The sequence below is a fragment of the Empidonax traillii genome, unplaced genomic scaffold (assembly GCF_003031625.1).
Source record: "Empidonax traillii isolate 1590-97213 ecotype Southwest subspecies unplaced genomic scaffold, ASM303162v1 scaffold222:size850627, whole genome shotgun sequence".
Classification (NCBI taxonomy): domain Eukaryota; kingdom Metazoa; phylum Chordata; class Aves; order Passeriformes; family Tyrannidae; genus Empidonax; species Empidonax traillii.
Genome location: NW_020955415.1, coordinates 241,431 through 268,178, shown reverse-complemented (window position 1 = coordinate 268,178; position 26,748 = coordinate 241,431). Strand labels below are relative to the sequence as shown.

General features: G+C 38.1%; 1 protein-coding gene across 3 annotated transcripts in view; it reads left to right on the top strand.

Annotated features, from left to right (window-relative positions):
• IBTK (inhibitor of Bruton tyrosine kinase) overlaps positions 1-26,178 on the top strand; it is a 57,459-nt gene extending 31,281 nt beyond the window's left edge. For 2 of the 3 annotated variants that reach the window (XM_027887777.1, XM_027887775.1), the window contains exons 18-29: positions 320-437; positions 2,084-2,144; positions 2,854-2,981; positions 4,415-4,527; positions 5,141-5,289; positions 5,476-5,639; positions 7,025-7,117; positions 8,252-8,410; positions 14,701-14,853; positions 21,344-21,412; positions 21,513-21,645; positions 24,080-26,178. In XM_027887777.1, the coding sequence (XP_027743578.1) occupies positions 320-437; positions 2,084-2,144; positions 2,854-2,981; positions 4,415-4,527; positions 5,141-5,289; positions 5,476-5,639; positions 7,025-7,117; positions 8,252-8,410; positions 14,701-14,853; positions 21,344-21,412; positions 21,513-21,645; positions 24,080-24,205 (1,466 nt within the window). In that variant the 3' untranslated portion in view covers positions 24,206-26,178. The remainder of the gene's footprint in view (positions 1-319; positions 438-2,083; positions 2,145-2,853; positions 2,982-4,414; positions 4,528-5,140; positions 5,290-5,475; positions 5,640-7,024; positions 7,118-8,251; positions 8,411-14,700; positions 14,854-21,343; positions 21,413-21,512; positions 21,646-24,079) is intronic. The other variant, XM_027887778.1, reaches the window with a different exon arrangement.
• Positions 26,179-26,748: the final 570 nt, after the last annotated feature.

The window sequence follows — 26,748 nt, the reverse complement described above, 5'->3', positions numbered from 1 at the left end:
AACTATTTACGGTATATATGAAACTTGCTATTTTTAGCTTTCTTTTTCCCCTTTATTTTGAACTGCTGAGTTTCAGTATATTGAAACTGATCTGTTTGCAGTAGGACTTTCTGTGAATTAGCCATTGCATTCAAACTGCTACAGAGTTACATGGGGCTTGCTATAGTTTATGGCCATTCCAAGCATTAGCATTTTTCTAGGAATGGAGAAGTATATAATATGTTTCAAATATTAGATCATGCTGAACAATAAGTCTTAAAAACTACTACTTGATAGTACAGCAAATTACCTAATTTGGTTTGTTGTTTCTTCTCTGCAGTTACCTTAAAGAATGCTGCTGAGCTGTTGGAGTTCTCAGCCATGTATAATGCTGAACAGCTAAAATTGTCCTGCTTGCAGTTCATAGGACTCAATATGGCAGCTTTGCTTGAAGCAAGGTTAGTAGGAATGACAATGTATTCATATATTAGCTGTTAAATTTAAACAAAAGGCTCAAAAAGACAAAAGGATTGGAAGAACTAATACTGCCAGTTAAATGTTAAAATGCAACTGAATGCTACTAGTTTAAAGGTAGACTTATTTTTGCCAGAGAGGGAGAGAAAAACTAGTTAAATATCTGTACATCCTGTACCAGTTCTATAGTACCAAACCATATGTATGTTACCATCTGCCACAAAGAGCCTGAATTAAGTGGAAAAACCTCTCTTAAATTTAGTGGGCTTTGACATTAGGCCTAGTCTTTTTTTTGTTTTTAGAGGTGTTTTTGAAGATGCATAAAACTACTGTGGGGGTGCTTTTTGTTCTTTATTTGGGGGTTGTTTTTTTTGGAGGAAGGGAGTTGTGTGGTTTATTGGGTTGTTTGCTTTGTTTTAGGGTTGTTTGGGTTTTTTTTTAAACATGATTGTTACTATACATATTTAATTTATTTGAAGTAGGTTTACTATATAGCTGCTGCATTTTCCAAAGAGGATGGGCCTGCCATTTGGTAGTCTTTTTGCTTTAACTGTCTGCATTGAGAGCTGAACAAATGAATTTATTATCCTTGCTTTCCACAGTGATTCTTCTAAAGTTCTAAGTTGAAGGTGTACTCTGGCATTCCTTCTCTGGCCTTCCAGTTGCTTCCTAAGTACATACCATCTTTTCAGAGCAAACCTTATCAGCACTGATTGATCTTCTTTTCTAGCAAAAAGTTGGAAAAAAACACCAAAAAAAGCCAGCCAAAGAAAAAACCTGTCCTCGCTATCCTTTTTGTTAAACTTCTTTTCAGCTAAAGAAATTCTTAGAGATCCAAAACAGTTTAGAATGCCAGCACTTCCTTGCCATGTCATACAGCTGCTCCACTTGAATCACAGGAGTTTATTCATATTAGCCATTTTCCTTGTCACATCTGTACAAAGTATAAACATTTTAACTTCTGATTTTGGAGAGAAAAATCTAATAACATTGCTTTAAATATTACTCTGAATTCAGATTTGTTTCACCGTAACCCTGAAAAGGACATGCGCAATTCTAACTATGATTAAGAATTTATCTGTATTTTAGTGAAAATCTGAAAATATTAATATGGGGTAGACAAACTTTAATTTGATACTTAAGACAGATAGAACTTAGTCCTGACAGCTTTGTACAAGGAGAGCAGTTCGCATAGACAGGACAGTTCTGTTGAATCCAGTTTATTGCTATAGAATTATTTTTTGGCAAAAATGTGCAGGGGTGTTGGGTTGAGTTTTATAGGAGAATTTACATAGACTTGGAGTGTTTAGATACACATCAGGAAAACTTGAAAATATGCAGAAATAGAGAAAGTAATGACCAGTTCATGGCAACTTAACTATATAGATCTGTTGGCTCTGACCTTAAATAAAAGTAAGTGGAAATATTGTGTGTTTAATCCTGCCTTACAGCAAAGGCATTGATTAGTTTATATTTTGTGTTCAATTCCTTCCTTGTGACTCTGACCACCATGAATAGGTGGTAATGCCTGTAGGTGAGATTCATCCAAAATGTTAGTTTGAATTTTCCAGTATTGTGATTTTAATTTTTTTAATAAGCTGCTAAGATAGAGTTTTGTTTTTTGTTTTAGGACTCTGGATGTCTTAAGTGATGACGTTGTGAAGGATCTTTCTGTTTATTACAGGAAAATGGTAAGTTGTACAACTTGAGTGTAAGCTGATTAGGTTTAAAATGAGAATAGATGAGTTAGTAATACATACCTGCAGCGTCTGTGGATGACAGGCTAAATGTGAAACATCTGACTCAAAAGATGAGGTTGGCTGCTGCAGTTAATCACTCTTAAGAAGCTCATATTTTGTTATTCACTAGCTACTGCTGCAACAGTATTGTGTCTTTAGAATTAATGAATTATACACATTAAATGTATTAATATTCTGTAATTAACAATTATTGCATGAAAAAACATAAGCAAAACCTATGGAAAGGAGCATCTGCTACTTGGAAGAAAGGAGAAAAAAGAAAATTATACTTCTCTAGTGTAAAGTTCAAGGTGATTGATAGATCTTAAAATCGGTAAGAAGAATAATGTGAAAGTTGAGCTTTAATGAAAGGTGAAAACCAATACACATTATAATCCAGTATTATTTAATTGTAAAAGATAAATGCGTGCAAAACCTTGAAGCATATTTTGTCAGGAGTTATAGACAGGTGAAACAGGCGTTTTGAGTCTGTCAAAATAGTTCTCCTGTTTTGCTTAAAGATGTAACCTAAGTTTATAAGCTTGTTTAAATAATTAATTACTTAATCTGTGAGAGTGTTTTAAATGACAGTCAGTTTTGGTCTTTTTACAAGAGATCATAACTTAAGAGAAACTTAATGTAATGGCTTTTACAACTACAGATTCCGGCAATGGTCAGGAGAGTAATTACTCCGTATCCAGATGGGCCTGACATAAGTTCTTTTGAGCCTGAAGATGGAGAGAATTTTGTCTTTTTAAGGGAAGAAATGAATACAGAACAAAATTCTCAGTAAGTATCTATTTTTCGTCAGTATTTTTAACTAGATGAACTGTGTGTGTTAAATACCTATTTTCATGGTGCCTGACTCTCTTTATGTTCAGAATTGAAATATTAAGAAATGTAGATTTCAAAGAAAATCCCTTCAGTATTTGAAAATATAACAAACCTGCAGCAGAGCACTTCTTTCAATTTATAAGTAGCATGTGAGTAAAGGTTGTAAAACAAGCATTCACAGTAATGTTTGGGAGTTGTGCATGTGAGGAGAGTATCTGTGTATGTAAGAGACCAAATGTGGAGTTCGTTGAACTTCACTGAATTAGGAGAAATCGAAAGAGAAGAAACCCAGACATAGTATATAGATCTCTTTGGAAAATTGTGATAATCTGCATTTTTTAATATTTACAGAATTGTCAAGTGAAATATGAAGTTTTGTAGGTGAGAGGATGGCTTGGTAGCAGGCTTCCAAATAGTGAGATACAATGTCACTGTGCAGATGAAACCTCACCTACGTTATTGTGTACGGTTCTGAGCACTTGTGTCTGGAAAAGCTGTGCTAAATGAACTAGGTAGAACTAATAGATCAAGGGAACTGGGAGGCTATTTTGTATAAAATTCAAACCATTCAGGATTTTTAAGGGCTAGGTGATAGATAGCCTTTAGGGAATTGGGCAGTCCAAGAGTTGAAAAATAACACAAACTCAAGCATTGTAAGCTAGCGATGCAGAATTGAACTAAGTAGCTGTACAGTTGTTCCACAAAAAGCTTCTTAAAGAAACTTTTTGAAATAGGGTACTGTAGCTGTGATTCATATAACTCTGCATTTCTAGTAATTTTTTAAAAATGAAAGATGCCTTTTGTTGTATTCCACTCTTCCCAATAGCATATACATGAACACATGACATTTAGGTAACGTGGCCCTATACCTGCTTTATTGTAAAATCGGTATTATTATGACAACAGTGTTTGTTTTGGTGAAAAATGAGACCAACTGTGAATTTTATTGAACTTTACTAATTCAGGAGAAATCAAGAGAGAAAAAAGTGGAGACTTGTGTGTAATTTGCTTTATGTCCATTGCTGTGCTGTGTAGCAGGTTTAATCTGACCTAGGTGGCAGTGCCAGTCTGTGCAGCAGCTGTATCTTCCACTGTCTTAGCAGAAGTCTTTGCACGGTGTAATAGTCCGGAGACTAGATCTAGATTGAAAAGAATTTTTTTCTTTTCCTCATGGATTCTTTTTCTCTCCCCAAATAATTTATGAAATAATTGTACCAGTGCATAAGCAGAGCAGGAACAAGTGGCTATTGCTGGCTGGTGGGACCAAGTACTAGTGCTTGAAGTATAATAGCTCTAGCTGATTGAAAAACTTGACACTGACACAGGTAGTTCTGAGCCTCAGTTTCTGTGGCTTAATGCATTTGGGGTTGTTTGTTTGTTTTTAATAGGGAAGCCCTTTTCAAAAAAGCAAAAAATAAGGCAAAAAAGAAGCCACGGAAACGATCTGACAGCTCTGGAGGATATAATCTCTCAGATATTATTCAGAGTCCAGCCTCTACAGGTCAGTGGAAAAGAGATTCATTTCAGGTATAAAACCAGAACATAAAGTATAATATGCAGTGCAATTTCTGTACTTCAGTAAGGAAATCTTGTATTATTTCTTTTGTAGTGAACACCATACTTGAAGGTGAATAGTGAATTCTTAAGATTAAGGTTTTTTTGAAAGGACATTTGTCATTTTAAACTTGTGCATAAAGTTCTTATTTTATCAAAGAAAGATAATGGACACTTTTTCTTATGTGGTTTTAGTAAGTGGAACATTTCTACTAGTGTGTTGTGGGTTGTTTGTTTTTTTCTGGGATATAAAAGATAAATTAGTTGCTTATTATTGAAAAGATGGTGGTAAAAACATTTTCAAAGAAAAAGTATCAATGTTACTTCTTTAAACTGTATATTGTGAGACAGAGAAAGAACACTGGGACTAATATTATTCTGAAAAAATATTTAAGGTAGTCTAAAATTTGCTTCTGCTTGATACAGCCTAGTATTCTGGACTAGGTAAACTTCTGGTTATTTTGTGTTCATCATATAGAGTGAATAATCTTTGGATTTTTAAGCATTGTTTAGTCTGACTCTTATGACTTAGTAGTTCTACTATCTTTTCTTATTTCTAGGCTCAGTAAAACTGGATAAAACTAACTCTGTAGAATCACTTCCAGAACTCCTAACATCTGACTCTGAAGGTAGTTATGCAGGAGTGGGTAGTCCCAGAGACTTGCAGTCGCCTGACTTCACAAAAGGATTTCATCCAGAGAGGACTGAGGTTGGATTAGCAATATATTTGTTTGTGTTTATCTAGTTCATCAAAGGCAGAGTTTGTATTTTGGAGTCTTTCTGCGAAGTTGTTGTACTTAAAATGGAGTAGACAGCTTTAAGTAGTTTGTTTGATTAAGCAAATAAAACTTAGTGTTTGTAGCATTTATTCAACAATTTTGTGTTTGGTTTTTAGATGAAAGACAAAGCATGTGCTCAGGGAATGAAACCCCCTCAACCTAGTAAGGAGATGAAGTCATACAAGGGAGCATCAGGATTGAAACAGTCTGTTCCACAGTCCATTCCCAGTGCCAGACACAACTCTGCAAGCTCTCCCCATTGGGTAGCAACCAGTTTCAGGTGGAGTAATACTTACAATCACTGTTCTACACTTGGTAGTGAATGCTGATAGTATTCTCTTCAGACTGAAAAGCTGTCTGCTCTTCAGAGCGATCATATGTTACTTGACATGTGAACTCAAGATTTTGGTAGTTTAATAAAAGTGGTACACTTTTTAATTATTCTTTGAGAAAAGCAGTGCTACTTTTCTAAAATGTGAATTTCCGACTCTTTTCCCAGGCTTTGTGGGTTTGTGGCTGATGGGCTTTGTTAATACAGGTGATAAAGCTGTAGAAATTAAAGTTGCAACTCTGAAGTGTATCATGAGCAGGGTGAATCTCTGTCTCACTGTTTCTACTCTATGCAGAGAGGGAAACACATCCCTCAAACAACTCTTTGGTCTTCAAACTAACTGGAAGAAGCTTGACCCTCATCTTCTATCTTGGGGTTCTTTGTGATCATTTTCTAGAGGGTTGTATGGAAGGGGAACGAATAAAACCATAAGAATTTGTTGTAATGTCACTGTGCCTTTATGTATTTCTCTTGAACTATTTCTTAACTTTTTCCAGTACTGCTGGCATGATGTCAAGAGAAAAGCAGGCAGCATTGCTGTGTGGATTGTTTAAAGGGTTCATGCTATAGTGTATTTTGTTGAAATACTGTGGAGGAGCAGTCACCCTCCAGGGGTTAATTCACTAGTTAGTCTGTGGCAGTTGGGTTTATGTAGGGAGAGATGGAGGAACTGCTACTTATATTTCATTTCAAAGCCTGTCCTTGGATGTGGTTGTAGCACATCTTAGTTTATGGATGCTTTTAAGTACATGGGTGTTAATTTATAGTTTTATGTAAAGCTTGAAAATGTCTAGGTTTAATTCATACTCATTTCTTTGGAAGTTTAAAATTAGGTCATTTATGAAAGAAAGACTGATTCCTCAAGTTTGAGAATGTCACTGATGTTTGTACAGAACTCTGACTGCAAAGACTGTTCTGTTTATCATGTGAAATAGTTTCAATCCTGTTCTTCAAATAAAGATCTAATTCAACCTTCATGAAAGAGCTGTGACCAGTGCCTCTCTATTACTTAGCATGAGCATTTGACTACTAAATAAGTATCTTGGATTTAAGCATCTAATTTTTTTAGAGTAATCATAGTTCACATCTTTTTGTTTCATAGTATAATGAGTCTTGAAAGTATTTTTGTAGTGTATTCTTAAATATGTATATATTTATAAAAGTTTTGTCAGAAACATTTTATTTGAGGTTTGCCATAATTGAGGAAACAGACATAAATTATACAACTGGTTACCAGTCTTATGTATGATTTAGAGGATTTCAGTGAAGGTTGGAACTGTGGAATGTAAGTAAAAATCAGTGCCTTGTAAGGTAACTTTTTATTTTTCATTTAGCCCTGCCAGCCCTCCTGCTATGGATCTGAGAACCATCATGGAAATTGAAGAAAGTATGCAGAAATGTGGAACCATGCCAAAGGCAAATTCAGGGTTGGTAAAAAACCAAAATCTATAAAAAAAAAGTGTGATAGGCTGGGTTATTATGAATTTACTTAGTGGTTTAGGCAGTTCAAAGTTTAAAAAAAGCAGGAGAAAAGCTGTCCTATTTGGTTTTGAACAGCTTTGTTTACTTCAGTTCATTATACTGTTTTTCTGTGGGCATGCGAAATTTATCCCTTTATTTTACTCTAGTCTTGTTTTGTCAGCTACTACAAAAGAGCTAATTAACTAGTATCTTAAATAAGTGGCCTACTCTGCTGAGTCTTTCTATTTCTAACCAAAAAGAATTAATTCTTCTCCCTAGGACTTTGGAAATTACTTGTGGATGAGTACTGTAATTGTTAATTCTTGTCTTGCATCCGATGACCCCCTCCAGCACTCATGTCATGATATTGACAGTTCTTCCTCAGGCAGAAAAAGTGGTAGTTCCTACTTGGAGAAGCATCCCCAAAGACACAGGGAGATAAATGTACTTCTTTTTTTACAAGGCAGTGTATTTAACCTAGTGTTTTTTAACTGGCAATATATGGAAGAGAACTGGAGATGACTCTTGGGACCTTTTGAGATTTGGCATTCTTGTAAAGGAGAGTTAGGACAGTAGTAAATGGAACTTGATGAAGGGTTGTGTGCTAAATGGATTCAGAAGCTGCAAACAATGCAGCTGAGGCTGAAGAATCCAAATAACTTAAAAAAGAAAATAATTACAAATAGGAGAAATGGCTATATGCTGTTATATAATTTTTTTTAAATCCATGAATATTTTTTGTTTAAGGGAGCTAAGACAACAGTCTCTAAAAATATCATAAAATTAGAAAATGATAGTCTTCATCTCATGGTAGTTCATCTCTTTTGGAGACCTGGTTCCTACTCTTCATGTTTTCATTTACAGACATCTATGTGAAGAGTAGTTTTATGATGCTTTTCCTTCTGTCACTCTTGATATTAATTGATCCTCCTTCTGCTTCCCAGCCTTCTGAGCCCTCCCTTCCTTGCCTTTTGGCACTCTAAACAAGGTATTTTGGTCCAGGAAAGAAGTAGTTCTCAGTTTAATTTACAGGATTATAGGTGAGTCATTTCAAAGGACTTTGACCTTACGTCTTCTCTCCTTGCAATATCCATTCACAGCAGAACGGTGTCCCATGGAACCAAGCTTTCTCAGAAGCAAAGGAAAATGATTGCCCTGGCAGCAAAAGATAATGGATCAGCCAGTAGCAGCACGGAGCCTACCACTCTAGTAACTACACCACCCCCACCTACAAAAGTTGCAAAACTAGGGAATGCATGGTATGTTATAAATCAAATATCAATTATTTTTCTTTGGAGGATTTTGACATTGAAATAGCCTCTTAAAAGCAGACTGAGCTGTTTGTGTCTACATTTGGTAGTAATCTAGAAATTCTAAGTGGGTAGAGAAATGCAGTGGTTGCAGTTTAACAGTCCTTTGAAATATTTCTGTATGAGTCAGAAGACTGCATCCCATCTGGTGCTTTCCCGTGTATGATTTGGTATTTGCAGATGGTATCCAAGTCAATTTGGATGATAAATGCAGATGGTATCCATAGAAGGCTGAGCACAAGCTCTGAAACTTAGGAAGGAAGGAGTTACTGAAAAACATTATGAATGGTGGGGTTTTTTCTGTCAAAAACATGAAGAAAAATGTTAGCCCTTCCTGGGGGAAACGTCTGCAGTGACTTTGAAGTAGAGCAAAATTAACTGAAATTAGAGATAACGAAGTTATCTAGGTGTCTCACAGCTGGAGGGAGTGTTGGATGCTTCTAAAAATCTTTATGGTGGAAGGATGCATAACGGGTTTAAAGTGACTTTTGCTGATTACACACAATTAAAGTGTTCAAGTTAATATCATGGAATATCAAGAATAGAAAAATAGTTTATCATCTGTTCAATGAACAAGGTTTATAACTGATGAGATGCAAGCCCACCTCATGCTTTGTTCTTTGTTGGTATTGGATAAAAGCATAAATGCAAAATGTAAGAGTTGCAAGGTATGTAAATTTCGTGTGTTTAATTCTTACAGGAAAAATACTTATTTGCACACTCTTAGCTTGAAGTAAATGTTGGGCAGTTCTCCAGTTTTCCCTGTTCAATAAGCTCTAGACTTTTATTGCAAGTTACTTCTGTTACCCTGGAAGAACTGTTATTCTCCTCTCTTTATAGCTTACTTGTTTGTATCTCAATGGGAACAAAGGTAGCTGCATACACACTATATCACTATTTTAAATGAAGCCTTTTTGTTATACAGTTTAGCTGTTTTAAATGCTATCGGAGTAGTTTGCCTTTTGTATTGGATGGATTTCAAAGTAAAATAGCTTTCTGTCTTTCAAAGGGTATGTTTAGTTTCCACAGTCATCTCCCTCTTGTGTCTTTTGGCTCTCTTTCCTTTGATATTTTGTATGAATTGGGTGCTCCTTTCAGAAATAACAGTAGTAAGCATCTGCTGGAATCTTTGTGTTTCTGCTGTGCTCCTGCAAGTTCAAAACAGACAAGTAACTTGTTAGCTATTTAATGAAGAGGATGAAGAGTATGAAGAGGAAAAAAAAAATCACCTGGCTAGCTGGCTGAGGAAAAGATGGGCTGCTGCTTGGTGATAATCCCTTCTTGAAAGGTGTTCTGTGTCAAAAAGTTTAGGGCAATATCTAGAACTGCTTGCTTCTCTGCTTCATTTCATGTATCTGTTACCTCATTTCTCTGTTTTGGATGGATGCTAATATGATCAGCACCTTGAGTTTAAAGTGCCTTTAGATATATTTGAGATTCCACGAAGGTCTGTTGGTATGCTATTATCTTAGGACCATAGTAATAACAGTAATATCCTGGAACACAACAATGGTAATATAGAACTGGTGTTCAATATATTTGTCAGTAACGTATGGGAATAATATGGTTATAAAATGTTGTTCTAGTTATGACACCAGAACAAGCTTTGCTTCTCTACTGGACAGTATGCAGTACATTCAGCCTTATGGTTAAAAGGCTTTAGTATCTTATGGGTTCTGTCAAGGATCATGTCAGTCTGATCTGAAATGGACAGCTGTTTGGTAAATTCAAGGTAGTGTGGCATGATGTGTCCTTCACATAGTGATTCTGTTAGTGATGACTGGGATTCCTCCAAGAGTCAGTGAAAACAGGGAGGAGGAGTCTTCTCTAGGCATTTGTATCTCATGGATTGATTATTACTAAAAAAAAAATAGTTACATCCATGTTTTTCTAGTGTCCAGCTTACAAGCAATAGAGGGATGTTACTACAGTAGCTATTTACAAAAATAAATTACCTAAGATGACTTTTTTTTTAAAAATACCTTGCACTCAATATTTGAAGTGATTCTAGGAAAAGGTTGAATTCAGTTATTTTGATTTCTCCTAGGCAAGCAGCAGTAGGACAAGAGGGCACAATCTTAAGCTGTGCCAGGGGAAGTTTGGGTTGGATATTAGGAAGAAATTTTTTACAGAGAGAGTAATCAGACATTGGAATGGGCTGCCCAGTGAAGTGGTGGATTCACTGTCCCTGGAGGTTTTTAAGATGAGACTAGATGTGGCACTGAGTGCCATGATCTAGTAAGCACAGCAGTATTGAATCAGAGGCTGGACTTGATGATCTCAGAGGTCTTTCTAACCTGGTTGATTCTATGATTCTATGATTTATACAAGCAAGACTTAGATATCTGTCTCTTATCAATTTATTTTCATCCATGAACACCTGATACTAAAATTTAGGGTCTCATTTGCTCCCTCAGTCCCCAAAAGTTATTCTGATATAATACTGGTCAAAACCCACAATTTTGTCTTAAAGAGGAAAGAGAACGAGTTGCTTTGCATGTAACGATTCAGACTTCCTGTCCTGTGAACAGTAATTGAAAACTTTCACAGTAGGAGAAACAAGGTTTGCAAGATTTGTCTTCTGAAGTCAATTGAGCCAGAGGAATTTTAGTCCTTAAAACCAGTGCTCTCAAATGCTCTGAAGAACATGCTACCTGCTTTACAATAGCGATTCTGCAGATCAAGCAGCACCCTAGTTATTTACCTTAGCTAATGGGGGTGTCACAGGGCAGTTATAGCTCTGAGGCTTAAAATGTACTTGGAGAGACTGACAATTGAATCACATCTTGATGAGCACAGGGAACACTGACTTATTCAGTCCTTTATTATATTAAAAAAGTAATACTCCATCTACATTTTCAATCTTGTTACTAATGTAATTATGTATAAAGGCAATGAAATATAAAAGTTCTGAAAAATAAATACAATGAAATTGTTTCTAGAAATAAAAGGAGGGCGAAGGAGAATCTCCATCCTTTATCAGATGTGGATGGGAACACAGTGGCAAAGGACAAAGAAAAGCCTGAGATATTTAATGCCTTCTTTGCCTCACTCTTTAGTAGTAAGACCAGTCATTCTCCATGTGCCCAGCCCCTTGAGCTGGAAGATGGGCACGGGGGGAGCAGAAAGAAGCCCCCGTAACCCAAGGATAAATGGTCAGTGATATGCGACACCACTTAGACACACACGGGTCCATGGGGCTGGATGGGATCCACCCAGGGGTACTGAGTGAGCTGGTGGAGGTGATCACTGAACCACTTCCCCCACTTCCTACCAGCAGCCCTGACTAACGGGGAAGGTCCCAGACAGCTGGAGGTTAGCCAATGTGACGCCCATCTACAAGAGAAATCGGAAGGAGAAGGTGGGAAACTACAGGCCTGTCGGCCTGACTTCAGCTCCAGGGAAGGTCATGGAGCAGATCGTCCTGGTTAATGAAGGGCAGGTCCTGCCTGAATAATTTCTCTTTATTCATTCTTCTCATCTCCTCTCTGACAGATAGTTCTTTACATATTTGGTGTTATTTAATTTTAAACTACCAACTGCCTATAAACTGTTTCTTGCATTTAAAAAGGAAATATGGACTGATTTTGGAATACCTTTAGAAAACTGTGTCCAAAAAATATATTGTGCTCTTAAGGTTCTGATTAAAGAGTTTTTGAAAAGAGCTGGGCTCTACTGTGTTACACAAACCATCCTAAGTGGAAAGGCTAGGGTATATTTCAGGAGGATGGAATCCAATCTAATGCTCATGTGGTCTCCATGCATGATTCCGTACGTTCCTCTCCTGTGTTGCTCTGGCTGCTGTTCTGGAAAATGCCGATAGCTCAAGAGTTCAAGTAAAGAACAGTGGGAGCTAGACGAATATTTAAAATTAGCTCTAGCTGCTGGAACAAACTTCAGGCTGCTTTAGGCAAGCAGTAAAGTATTTGACTGCCCCTGATGGTTTCTCTAAGTATTTCTGTATGTAAGGTAGAATGATGTGTTACTCATCTGCTCTAATATTATATTTGCCAAGTTATAGCCTGTAAATTCACAGTGGACTATTGGAATGCATTTGTCAATAGATTGAGCTTTCCACACATGCAATATAGTCAGAGCCATAGAACTTGTGTTCCAGTGAAATCAGATAATCTTGGATGTGCAGCGATTGCACTTGCCAGAAGGGTGTGGGACCTTCTGGCTCTTTTTTGGTTGACCGAAAGTCGGAGTCTGTCATATACAATGCCTACCTTTTCCACCAAAAAATACCTCCAGCTTCATAGTTTTTGTGGAAACAGAGGCTATGTTTCTTCCTTGAAGAAAAGTGAAGATTAAAGGGAAAAAAATAGAAGTAAATAAATCAAATACTTTGAAAGAATCTCCAAAGTTAACTAGGTGTTGACTTTATTAGTTCTCTAAACCTACTTTGATCGAGGGAGGTGGGGTATTGCTTATTTGTTTTGGGGCTTTAAGATCAGGAGAGTGTATGGCTTTTCAAGACTGGAGGCATAAAGAAAATTGAAGTCTCTTTTGGGAATTAACCATTGTGTGTTTTAATGCCTAGGTTGTCAGTTTGACAGTATTCCAGCTTATACTGAAACATCAACAGCTGTTTTGGAACTTAATGCTTTGATGTTTTGCGCTTACAGTTTAGGGAAACTTAGTCATATTCCACTTTCCTTTAAAAAATGGCATAAATTAGTTTTTCAAATTTTACAAATTAGATCAAAATGACAATGTATCAGACAGGACAGGCTGAAATTTAGAGTTTTTACTGTTAGAAAAATCTTGTACCAGTTTAAGACAAATGATTTTAAGTCAAGAATAATTGTTTTGGGTATGTTCACAAACTGGGAATGACAGTTGATTTTCTCAGGGGGGGAGGTTGTTTTGAGTGGTTGTTTTTTGTGTTTTGGTTTTTTTTTTTTTTTTTCTCTGTTGCAATACATTTCTGATTGCAGTACAGAATTTTCATGAAAATGGGTAGGCTACTTAAAATGTTAGTAGCAGAAGAAGCTTCTGTGGCAGCAGATCATAAGGACCATCAGCCTACTTGGTATAATAGGTTTGGTGACGTTCAAACACTTACCTTGACCTCTGTGTGCCGGCTGGTGGTAGGAATGGAGGATGTGCCAATGACTCTGGAGGTTCCGATTCTGATTTCTATGTCTTCTGCTCATCCAATATTTAACTTAAAGAAAAAGAAAAGCCTAGGAAAAAAGAAAAAGACCCAAGCTTAAGCAAGGGTGGTCTAACATCAGAGGTCATATATAGCTTTCAGATGCTTTTGTTGTAAGATTTCAGATACAGTGTTGCAATGTTTTAGTTACTTTGTATTTCTTATCTTAAATGGAATACCATCTAGGTGTAGTTTGAAAGTCTGACTTCAGATGCTTCCCTTTTTATGGCAACTGCACAAACAATTGGCATTGTATAAAGAGCTTGTTTTACTTCAATAGTGTTTATAATTAGTCTCTTCTTTCTTTGAGTAGATAATGAGCAGAGCTGTTCTTTCAGAGTGTAATTGGTGTATTTAACAATGGATAGGACTGCTATGCTTAATAAAGTTAAATCTTAAGCAAGTGTATGAAGAATTAATTCCAAAGCCTTGATGGGTAAGGGAAGGGCTCGTGGTAACTGCCTTGAATTCTGTAAGCAAAAAGGCTTTGGAATCAGAAAGAGTTCATGATACCCAAGGTGCTAAATTGCTATATTTTCATAATGGTTTATTTTTTAAAGATAATATGCAGGCTCTAGTAACTTATGCTTATTAAGTTAAGTAACTTATGCTTGGTCAAGTTAAAGAAAATCAAGGATATCAGTTTTGGTGAGCTTCACTGTGGATTAAGTGATTTTTAGAGCATCTAAAAGGTATGAGTTAACTCATTCAATACCTCAGGGAAAAAAGATCAGTTATACTTGACTTTCATGGTCGTAAACTGCCAGTATTAGGCCTACAGTGCTAGGGCATTGTGTGATTTGTGAAAATGCTTTTCATGGACTAGTACTGTTAGACAACTTGTCTTAGACAAGACAAAAAAAATTGCTTTTTTAGGAGGATATGTTAGGGGGAATAGAAGGAAGGGCGGGTTTTTGGTTTGATTTTTTAATTTTTAATTCTAATGAAATTTCGAAACTACTTGGCTTATTCTGTTCTCATAGATAATTTATTTCCTGTTCTTTACATATTTTACCCAGGGAGTTTTGGAAAGTGCAAATATAAAGTGAGTTGGTTTTGTTTGGTTTTTGTTTTTAAAAAGGTCATCTTCATTACATTCTGCCTTGCCCAAGCCATTCCGTGATCTTGTAATGGAAGAGGAAAAAAGTATGAGTGTGAATAGTTCATCTGGTACTGCTGTTAGAAGATGTGGATATAAAGGATCTGAGAATTCATCGGTCCAAAATACCATAAGGTAAGAATGTAGTATTTTCTAATTGATCAGTCATGCAGGAATCACAGGGACCTTGTTTAGATTCTGTTGAAAAAAGAAATAATAAAATTGTAATTTAAAAAAAGAATCCCGTAAACCTTCTTCTAATGATTCTATTAATAGGATTTTATGAATTAAATACTCTTATGAATAGGAAGCACAAAGACTAAAACAGTTTAATGCCACTGCTGATACTTTGTTTCAGGTTCAAAGTGCTTCTGTCTGTATAGATGGATACACATATATATATATGCACTTATATATACCCACACAAACACTTCAGCCTCCAAACAAAATATGTGTGTTTGTGTTTGTTTGTATATGTATGTATGTATAAAATGATAATCCTATCTTTTCTAACTTCTGTAGAAATTATAGATTTGTTAGCATTCAGATTGGCATGCATGAAACAGTTTGCTTAGGAGTATTTCTGTGTAGCCGCTGACTGGATAAGATCAGTTTATTCAAACACAGTTCTGGCATTTCCTAATCTGAGTTTTCTTATAAACTGACCTAATTTAGGAGCAGTTTTTCATGGATTAAGGGCTTACAGAAATATTGATGCATTGGTTATGTCTGTGTATTATAATTACTGCAGGACTACAGTTCTAAGGTACTTCTGAGCTGCCCACCCACCTGCATCTCTGCCTCCTGTCATCAATAACTTTCAATGCTAGGCATTTCAGATATATTCGCAAGACAGAGAGCCTGAAAATCTTAGATTTTCCCACCTCCTATCTGGAAGCAATGCAGGCCAGCTGACCCACAGTAGTGCAGAAGCTGAGGTGACAGCAGACTGGCTGGGCGGTGGCCTTCATGGCAAAGGCACATCCCAAGTGTGCCAGAGTGAGGTGAGCAGGGCAGGCTCCGTGACAGAAACAAGGATGAACCACAGAGAGTTCCACTGTGATAATGCAGGGTTGAGGTCAAACCTGCAAGTCATGTCATGCACAGGAACAGCAAGGCTGGGCTTGGGCATAGCTGCAGCATAGCTCAAGAAAGGCCTCAGACTGAGGGACTGAGTTTAAATGCAGCTCCTGAGTAAAGAGCGGGAACCTCTATAATCCTTCAACTCTTCCTTACAACCCAACTCTCTTCACAGCAGCCTGACTCAAGTTTATATAACTGCAATGAGGTAGAAGAGTTGGCAGACCCCATTGGTGCGTAGAGAGCCCTGACACTCATTATCTCCTAGTTTTTCTTATGAACTCCTGTTCCATTCTTCTCCAATAACTGACTCCTCTGTAAGGAAAAGGAGCCTCGTTGTTGGTTGCTCAGCTTGTATAAAGGCTGGTGTTTCCTTAGAACAGAAGTAGTACATGTCTTATTGGTAGATAAAGAACAAAATGAGGGTAGAAATATAGGAACATTGTCTGTGGGATGGTGTCTGAGCAGAGATGTAGGAGAGATTTGGAGAGTGTGTGTGATGAGTAGGCATTCTTCAGGAACAGAGGGATAAAGCTGAAGTTACTGTAGTGAGTGGAGATGTAGGGACATGAAAGACAAATCCACATAAAAACAGATACTCATTTTGTCACTAGCACAATAATAAAACTTTTCATCATATAGGAGATGGCAAGGGCTAGTGCACTGGGTGCTATTATTAGCTTTGTCACAACAGCTCTGTAATCTTCATAAAGTCATTTCTTTTCTTTTCACCTTGCTCTGTCTAGTCTGTGTAGTCTGGCCAGTCTGCATGCTCTCAAAGTGAATTATTTGAGCTGAATCCAGGTCTAATACGTTAACTGTCTGAAAAGGTTACATTAAGCCAGTGGAAACCTAGTAGATGGCTAAATTGACTGTCATCAGTTTGAAAAGAAGGTACTTCCAGAGCTATTTCAGGATGGTTTTGAATTGTGTCTTAAGATACTTATTTCTCTCTATTAGGTATAAAGAGCCTCAGTGGCTTGTTCCTCCATCTGAAACTTATGAGTTGAGTTTCTAGTTTGAGGTAATTTTCTTCTTTGACTGTACAGACTTTTCCTGTCACAGTAGGCTCTGACTTTTGCCTGTGGCATTCAGGGACTATTTCTGTGAAGATCAATTATCCGTATCCTCACCTCTTCCTTTTTAAGGGAAGGAAATTACACATGTGTAGAACATAAGTAATCCTCACCTGTTGTCAAATTTGCTGATGGAACACTGAAGATACTTGCGTGACTAATGTTCCTGCTTTTACTTTTTTCTTTGGATAAAATGTGTGGTAATTAAACTGACAGTTTTGTTAAGTCTGTGGATGAGGGTATTCTGGATGGTTGCATAAACACTTTCCATGCCACCTTCCAATTTATGCAACCCAGAAATTTTCTGTAGGTAAACCACGTCATTTATTGTGGTGATGTGGACTGAATGTAGTCCAGATGCAGATCATCCCAAAAGCTGGGGTGTGTGTATGTGGCTGCATTGTTTCCAGGGGCACCTCAGCCTTGGGAGTTATGCTGTGCAGCTGTGCTTGTGTAGCTCATAGTCCAAGCTAAAAACACAGGCCTGGCGTGACTTAACTTTGTTGTGGCAGCCTGAGTTGTCTTCACTGTGTTACTCCAGGGAGCAGTGAAGAGTCTTAGTGGAAACAAGTATTTGTGGCTTCGTGTGGGAACGGCCTAGTTCTGTCATGGCTAATAATGAGCTAATAAGTAGTACATGACTCAAATGGTACAGCAAAACCCTAGAGGTTCTGCAGGAGACCAGGCTTTGTGTTCTTTTTCTGAGAGCAGTTATTAGATCAGGGACGCACTGGACCTGACCTGGCTTCAAATGAACAAATCCTCCAAAAGCACTGGGGAGCTCAGTGCTGGGACATTTTGGTGGCTGTGCGGGAATCATGGCAAGTTCAGCCAACCGAGTTAATCAGGTTGGTTCAGTACTGATGATATTTGGCTGGTTTGTTTCCACGCAGAACCACTTATATGTTTGCATCAGTCTTTAATTTCCAAGACTTTCAGGTTTCCAAGTTCTGTATTTTTGAGGCGCTTTTTTTCCATTTTCCTGTATATGCTAGCTTCACGTTTCCTGTCTGTTCATTTCTCCTAGTTATTTTGATGCCAGCTGAGGAATTAATCTAGCATGTTGAAATATCTGCAGTTGATTTAATATCTGGACTGAATGTCTTGCTAGCAAGAAACACAGATGTACATATGCACAAACAGCTTCAAAATGCCTCGACTGCTTCCTACATTTTAAAGCCACGTTTAAATTGAGGGAGATGACACAGGTATTTACTTGTCTTTTAACTGATCACTAGAGTATGCCGTGATGCTGGAACTATTGATTCCAGTTTTTGGAAATTCCTGTTGAGGTGGGGTTTTTTTGTTGTTTAGGGTTTTTTGGTTTGTTTGTTTGTACAGAAATCTTACTCTGGAAAGAACTTTTAGTCTGTACTGAGACAACTTTGTCAAGTATAACATTCTACTTGGGGTCATTTATAGTAGTACTGTGAGTTCTTTGGGTTGGGAGTAGGAAGCAGAGTGTAGCTGTCAAATTGGTTTCTGTCAAACGTGCAGGAAGGTATTATTAGAGCAGGTGGAAAAAGAGATAAAGTTGAGAGATGACACCAGTATAAAGGTGCAAAAAGCTGCCTTCATCTCCTCTTCTTTCCTGCTTTTAATATGTTGTTATCTGAAAGTGCAGTAAAAGCTGGAAGCTGATTTATCATAGAATCATAGAATGGTTTGGGTTGGAAGGGACCTTAAAGATCATCTGGTTTTATCTCCCCTGCCATGTGCAGGGACACCTTTTCCTAGATGAGGTTGCTTAGGGATCCATCCAGCCTGGTCTTGAACACATCCAGGGATGGGGCATCCACAGCTTCTCTGGGTAACCTGTTCCAGTGCTTCACCACCCTCACAGCAAAGAAGTTCCTCGTAATATCTAATCTAAACCTACTTTCTTTTAACCATTCCCCCATATATAACACCCTTAGAGTTATTTGCAATGCCACAGAATAATTCAAAAAAGTCTGCCAGCGTTTCATAGTGTGCTTTCCTGTATTCAGGTACTGGAAGGCTGCAATTTGGTCACCCTGAAGCCTTCTCTCTTCTGGGCTGAACAAACCCAATTCTCTCAGCCTGTCCTTGTACAAGAGGTGCTCCATTCCTCTGATCATCTTAGTGACCCTCCTCTGGACTCACTCCAAGGTCCATGTTTTTTTGTACAGAGGACCCCATAGCTGGATACAGATAAAAAGTAGCGCCCTATTGTTGAAATCATATAATAATTCAGATTCTGTAGTTCAGCCTCCCACTCAAGTCAGACTAGATCAGTTTGCTCAGAACCTGGTCTAGTTGAGTTGTTACTGCTTCTAAGTGTGAAGATACCCCAAACTTTTTGGGCAGCATGTTTCTATATATAGTCATCTCCATATGGGATTTTTATTTTTCTTTATATATATCTGGGATTTTCCTGTTTTGCCTCTTGCGTATGTTGCCTCTTATTCTATCATTGTGCCCCTTTAAGGAGATTCTTGCTGCATCTTTACTCTCCAGTGAGGCTGTTGAAGACAGCAGTGAGATCTCCCCTTTGCTGACTTCCTTTGGGATTAACAAAACACTGTTCTTCCTGTCGTGCTCCAGCCCCTAATCTTGGTGGCCCTCCATTAGACGTGCTCCAACCTGACAGCATCCTTCTTGTATTGAGGAGCACAAAAGTGAGAACGATACTCTGTTTGTAGACTAACAGATTCAGGGTAAAGGGGAAGAATCGATTCCTCTGCCTGCCTTGCTATGCTCTTTGTATTATAACCCAGGATGCAGTTAGCTGCCTTTGCTGCAAAGGCACAGGTTTATTACATCTTTGACTTCTTGCCAGCCAGGACTCTGCAGGTTCTGCTTTCTCTCTGCAGAGCTGCTTTCTAGCAAGTCAGCCCCTGGCCTGTCTGTACTGTTTGTGGGGCTGTTCCCTTCCAAATACAGGACTTTGCACTTGCTGTTGAAATTCATTCGTTCTCAGTTGCACATTTCTCCGGCCTCTTGAGGGCTTCTGAGTGGCAGTGTGGCATCCAGAGTGTGCACTGTCCGCATCCTTTCCCCATCCATCTGTGGCCTGCTGAGGGTGTGTTCTCTTCTACCAAAGATGCTTGAAAGGGTTGGTTCCAGTATCAGTCCTTGAGGACCTCCACGAGTACTTAGTGTCCATTTGGACTTTGTACAGCTAATCCACTTCCAGTCTATTTTACACCCATCTTGTAGTCCATTTACTCAGTCCGTATTTTTCAGACTGAGTACAAGGGTACATGTCCTGGCAGTGTGCATTGTTTGTTCGGTGGGCAAATTATATTTGTGACAAAGAGGTCAACACAGTTCATTTAAATGTCATTTTTGATGATGGATGTTGGATTCCAGATTTTTTGAGATCTTGCCCTCATTGCTTAGTGGTAGGAATCATGGGTTTTGTTGTCTTTGGAACTGTGTTCTGGGGAAAATATTCCATACAGAGAACTTAGTAGTTACTGGAATTCTCTTAGCATTCTATAGGGGGTTTTTTTTGTGTCGTTTTCAAGAGTTTGTGGTCACTTACAAAGGATTACCAAAACCTTAAAGAAAATTGAGACTGATTTATTGTAATAGCAACACCCTTAGAGTTATTTGCAATGCCACAGAATAATTCAAAAGAGTCTGCCAGCATTTCATAGTGTGCTGTAACACTTTTTTAGAGTTCTGGAAATTGCAGAAGTTGTCAAAGAGAGGTATTAAATCATGAGAATAAGGCCCTCTCTTGCTAGTGGTGTAGGATTTTTCTTACAAATATACTGGTCTCTTAAGGAATACAATATACCAAATGTGACTTACTTTACTGAGAGGTTAACATTTTGCAACTGCATAAAATATCTTCCTGTTGGGAGCTCTATAAATATTTCAAGATAATTTTTTTTTTCTATTCTGTAATTCTAGTTTTATGCTATTGTTATGAATGTGGGAGGTGGTTACAGGAAAAGTACTGAAAGTCCATAATTTTTGGATTTATACTTGAGGAAGTAATTTCCCCTAGTGCCGTTGTAGCACTGGTTCTTTTATATGAAATGTTTAATTTGAATGCAGAACAGTTTTTTTGGATTTTTTATCTTGATGCCGTATTCTTTTCATATTAATTGCAAACTTTTATAGTTAGTGCTGTTAGTGCATAACTCAGTTGGCTAATTCACATGTAAAAATGGAAAAAAGCCTTTTTTTTTTTCTTAATAAACAACCGAAACCAAAAATTACACACTTTTGTTCAAATGCTCAAATGTTAGGAAATGCCAGAATTAATGCCCAAACTGAAATTCCATTAAGTTCTAGTAGTTAGAAATGAGCATCAATGTCTCCTTTAGTCACAGTATCACACTTAAAAACATATTCACCATTGCATTGTAATGCCTTTCTCCTGGAAAAACCATACACGTTTGTTAAAATTGCCTGCTGGAAGTTTGTACTTCACAATGTGATGTAGGAGAATGCTCTGTTTGTGACTTTCAGTCTCCTCTCCTGCCTTTTTCCAGATGTACCAGTAGAAGTAGCCCAGGTCTGGAAGACCATGTTGTGGATTCTCCACAGCTGGAGAATCATAAGTAAGTTTGACAGTGGCTTAGATTCTGGAGCTTGTTTTCTATGCATTGTGCTGACCTTGTTCTTGATGTTGCCTCTTAATGTTGTTTGGGTTTTTTGCAGTCCTTGGTCAGCAGCATCACCAACCAGCTCTCCTGTGATGGCACCTGTCATGTTTTCAGCTATTGTAGAGGAAGAGCTCCAGCAAGAGGCTGCTCTTATTAGGAGCAGAGAAAAACCTTTGGCTTTGATCCAGGTAAAGTGCTAAGTTACTGCTGCTGTAAAGTAACACATGGAGTTTCCAATGGCTGTTTCAGAGATCAGTTATTAGTATTAATTATGTGTTAGTACATGCCATTTAAATGATAGTGTTATCATTTAATAATAACTTTACATTGCTCTTTGGTAAAGTAGGCCTGTATTAAAGTCAGATTGACTGCTGAGTCCGTGATAAATGTATTCACAGCATCAGAGAATGGTTGAAGTTGAGAGGAACCTCTGGAAATGTCTAATCCAAACCCCTGCTCAGAGCAGGGTCAGTCAAATCAGGTTTCTCAAAGCTGCCATGTCCAGGCAGCTTTTGAATATCTGAAAGGATCGAGACTAATAGCCTCTCTGGGAAACCTATTCCAGGGACCACTCTCACAATAAAAGGCTTTTAAATCCAATTTTTTGTTTTTCAATCTGTGCCCTTTGCCTCTTCTCCTGTCCTTGGGCACCACTGAGAAGAGTGTGGCTCAGTTGTATTTATTCTTGCCTATCAGATGTTTATACACTTTTGATAAGGTCTCCCAAAGTGTTCTTTTATCCATGCTAACAACTGCAGTGTGCTCAGCATCTCCTCAGACTCTTAATCATTTTTTGCCTCTTGTATATCCATGTGTCTCTTGTACTGAGCAGTGGACCCAGCACTCCAAATGTGTCTCACCACTGCTGAGTAGAGGGGTGGGGTCATCAATCTCATTTTGGTGCCAAGGCTGTCCCTCACAAAACACAGGAGGTACTGTCACACTTCTTTGCCATATGCACACAGTGCTGGCTAAAAGTCAGCTTTCTCCACCAGAACCCCAGCTCCTTTTATCCAAGGCTGCTTACCAGCTTGTCAACTCCCGGTGTGTAGTGGTACCTGGGATTATTCTTCCCAGGAGTTGGACTTGGTGTTTCCCTTTCTTGAACTTCATGAGGTTCCTTGTAGCTCATTTCTCCGGTGTGTCTGGGTCTCTGAGTGGCAGCACAGCCATCTGGTATATCAACCACTCCTTGCAGCCTCGATGAGGGTGCACTGTGTTCTGTCATGTGGGTTATTGATAAAGATGTTAAACAGTACTGACCCTAGTCTCAGTCTCAGTACTGGTGCTAGTACCTAGCATCTAACTGGACTTTGTGCCGCTGGTCACAACCCTTTGAGATCATAAGGTCAGCCAGTTTTCAATCCCTCACATGCCATTTATTTGGTCTGTTCTTAGGCTTGTCCACTTCAGATCTTAGTCCATACTTAAGCTGTAACAATTTCCCAGGGATCAAGATGAGGGTTACTGATAAGTAGTTACTTTCTTGCGCTTCTTGAATGTAGGAATGACATTTGATTCCTTCAAGTTCTCAGGAACCAATCTTTCAAAGATTTTTTTCTGAGAATGGGGCTCACAGGTATATTGGCCAGCTCTTATCTCAGGGGCTTGGGATTGCTGAAGACTGATCTTGCCACTAAAGACCAAGATGAAGACGACTGTTGGGGCTTTATCTCAGGGGCTTGGGATTGCTGAAGACTGATCTTGCCACTAAAGACCAAGATGAAGACGACTGTTGGGTCCCCAGCCTTTTCCATGCCTTTGTCATTCAGCAGTGGACCCATGTTCTCTTTTTTTGGTGCTGTAGAAGCCTATTTTGTTGCCCTTCAAGTTCCTTGACAGATTCTGCTGCAGATGGGCATTAACTTTCTTAATTCTGTTCCTGTGTGCTTACATTGTCTGTTTTCCTTCTGTGTCACCTTTCTCTGCTTCCACCTCTTGTATGCTTCCTTTTTGTTTGAGTTTTGTCAGGAGCTCTTTTTACTTCCATGCAGTCCTCCTGCCACTCTTGCTTGGCTAAGAAGCTCCATTGGCATGGACCATTTCTGAGCTTGGAGTTGATCCTTAAAATCAACCAGCTGCCCTGGACCCCTCTTCTTTCTGAGACCATAACTCTGGAATTTTTTCCAAGCAGACCCCTTCAGATCATAGTCTTCTCTTCTAGCATCCCAGGTTGTTATTTGCGAGTTGTCTTGTTCCCAGTGTTCAAGATCCCAAACTGCACTATCTCATAGTCATTGTAACTAAGGCTGCCCTCCACCTTCTTATCCCTGACCGATCCTTTTTTTTGTAAGTGTGAGATCCAGTGGAGTGTCTCCCTGGATCAGCTGCTTGATCATCTGTGCTAGGAAGTTTTCACCAATGCAAACGTCCTGGACTGCTTGTGCCCTGCTGTGTTGCCTTTACAGCAGATACTGTGGTGATTGAGTTTCCCATGAGGAGCAGGGCCTGAAAACATGAGGTTTCTTTAAGTTGTCTGAAGAATGTCTCACCTACTACTGCCTCCTGATTAGGAGGTCTGTAACAGGCATCCATTCAGGACCAGTAAAGCCAGTTCATAACCATGCCAGTGTTGTAAATGTAGATCTGACACTAACATACGTGTTCTTTTTTTCCTTCCAGATTGAGGAGTGCGCAATTCAAGATTTATTAATCCACTATGAAGCTTTTGACAACCCTGATGAATATGTGACTGTTGAAAGGGCTCCACAGGGACCTATAGCTGCACCTATGTGGAACAAGCACTAATCCATACTCTTCAAAGTCCTCCCTTGCCCAGCCTTCACAGTTGTATGTGCACTTTTGAAGTTGTAATTCTTGTTACAAGTAAAATGGACTGGAAGAATAAGAATCACGAAACTTTTAACATCAGCATTAAAACACTGCCCATAATCACTAGGTATTTGTTAGAGAAAATGAAATAATGTGTTCACTGTGCCCTTTACCCACAGTATCTATTGTATGTATGTTTTGAGAGAATTTCTTTAACAAGACATACTATTAGAAATGTTACATGAAGCTGTAGATTGGGAATGCATTTGCTAATCTTAAATTGTAAGAGTTTTTTGTTAAATTGACAGGTGGCTGGAAAATGAGTGCTTATTTTGTGATTTAATGTGGAATCGAATGTGCAGAATTATACACTTGAAAAGTTTGGGGGGTAATATGTCCTTTAGAGCTTTCTGGCCAATCGGGAATATTGGAAAAAAGCTTGTGCTTGACCTTTGTGTAAAGGTACAGTTTGATGATGCAGTTTTCCTTAAGTTCCGTGTGCCAGTACTGGCTCTCTGGTTGCTGTGGCCAGTACATTTCACTGTTGTGCCCCAGGCTGTTCCCAAGTGCCCGACCTTTGCCTGCTCCTGGCTCAATTGTGTATGTTTTCCACTGTTGTGAGATCAGCCTTTGAGCAGTGAGCTCTGTCGTGAAGTAAAGCACATAACTGGATAGAACGTGGTGGTGGCACTTAATTAGCCCATCTCTAGTCTTGTTCTGGTGAATATGGTACAGTTTTAGAACCACTGTGCTTGAGGAACAAATCACTTGAAATGCTGAAGGAAATAAAAGATCTGAGCATGCATTATCAAAGCAATAGAGACGACTGCTTTGACTGGGGAATTTGCAAACACCTAACCTTCAAAGATTATCACGGATGGCTTTCAGTAGTGTGTTCCAAAGTTCTCTGTGCCTGGTTGAAACAAATTTGTATATTAAAAAAAAAAAAAAAAGAAAAAAAAAGGTAGCCTCATCTGTAGTATTCTGTCTAGTTTGTCTTGTTTGTGTAGGTGTGTTTGAACTTGTACTTTCTCAGTAGTGTTAGTATTTGCAATCTCTGGAAAACTGGAATTGAGAGAGCTATAGAAAATGAATGTAGAGAATTGATCACTGTGTGATAAAAGAATCTTGAAAAAAACCTATGTAGATATGTCTTAATGATTTCAGGTCAAGCTACACCAAAAAAAATTCCCCACAAAAATTGTAAACAAATGCAATAAATCATAAAATCTTGATTTACACAAAGTTAATACACTTCTATGTGCTGTTTATATATAATCAATGATTTAGGTAACTGCAGAGTGATCTAAAAGTATTTCTTTTCTATATGAAACAAGAACTGTAGGCATTTTGAAGCTACACAGGCAAAAAAAGATGTAACTTAATTCTATTTTAAATTCTGGTGATTCATGCACTATACTGATGATACTGCTTGCATTAAGGGCTTTACTTGGTGCACTGCAGAGCCTTAGGGCCTGCTGAAACTATACTTCTGATTTAAAAGAAAGCTTATGTACTGCGAGAAATAGCTGTAAAAGAAATGGACCTTTCCAGGTGTGAACCCAATTTGTTATCAAATGTAAAATTATTGTTAAGTTCCTAATTTGTGGATTTTTTTTCTTTTCAAAATATGCTGTTTAAAATCTCATTCTCCTGATACCGTAAGAGGATGTTTCCACTTTGCCAAGGAGCTTGACTGCTTTAAGTTCTGGGTTTATTGTCACAGTTTGTTTAGGCATCATCACTTTTAATTAATACTCCTAAAGAAAAATGAGGAATGATCACTGTACCACTCTTCTTGAGCTGAGACTGTTTTAAAACTGTTGTGGTAGAATAGCTTCAAGTTGAGGCTAAACTGTGACACAGAAGGCTGGCGTTTTTTAGCTCAGATGCCCGAGTTTGTGACCTTTCTCATAGTACTAAACATGAATTCCATCGTTGTTCACTCAGCTCTAATAATGTCCTGTCATTTCTGGGCTTATTAATGCCTTTAACTTGCACCAAAACAGGGTGGAATTCCCAAGTTCTAACAAACGTAAAGCCAACACCTCAGAGTTTGCAATAAAAAACAATATTTTGCATATGGATATATAATTTCAAGGAGATGTACTATGGCTAATTAGTGTAAGAAATGAAATGTTATCAAAAGAATTCCAGTGAAATATTTGTTATATCTCAAACCAACCAACCCCCAAAACAGGTTTCTTGAACAACAGTAAGCATTTTTTCTTTTCTGCATTGTTCGTTACCCCCATCCTCAGTCACTTCTTAAAAAAATGGAAGGATAAGTAAAACTTGCAAATGTTTTTACATTAAAATGGAGAAAACAGTACATCTAGAATTCTAATAAGCACTGCAGTGCCTTCAGCATGTGCTATTATAGTCGTGTCAGGCATTTGAGGAATGTATAACTTTAGTGCGTTGTATATTGAAATGAAAATGTAGGTAAAGTAGGAAACTTCAGTCAATTATAGAGCCTTAACTGCTTTTGTTCCTCAAGAAGAGAGGTTGTTTTTTAG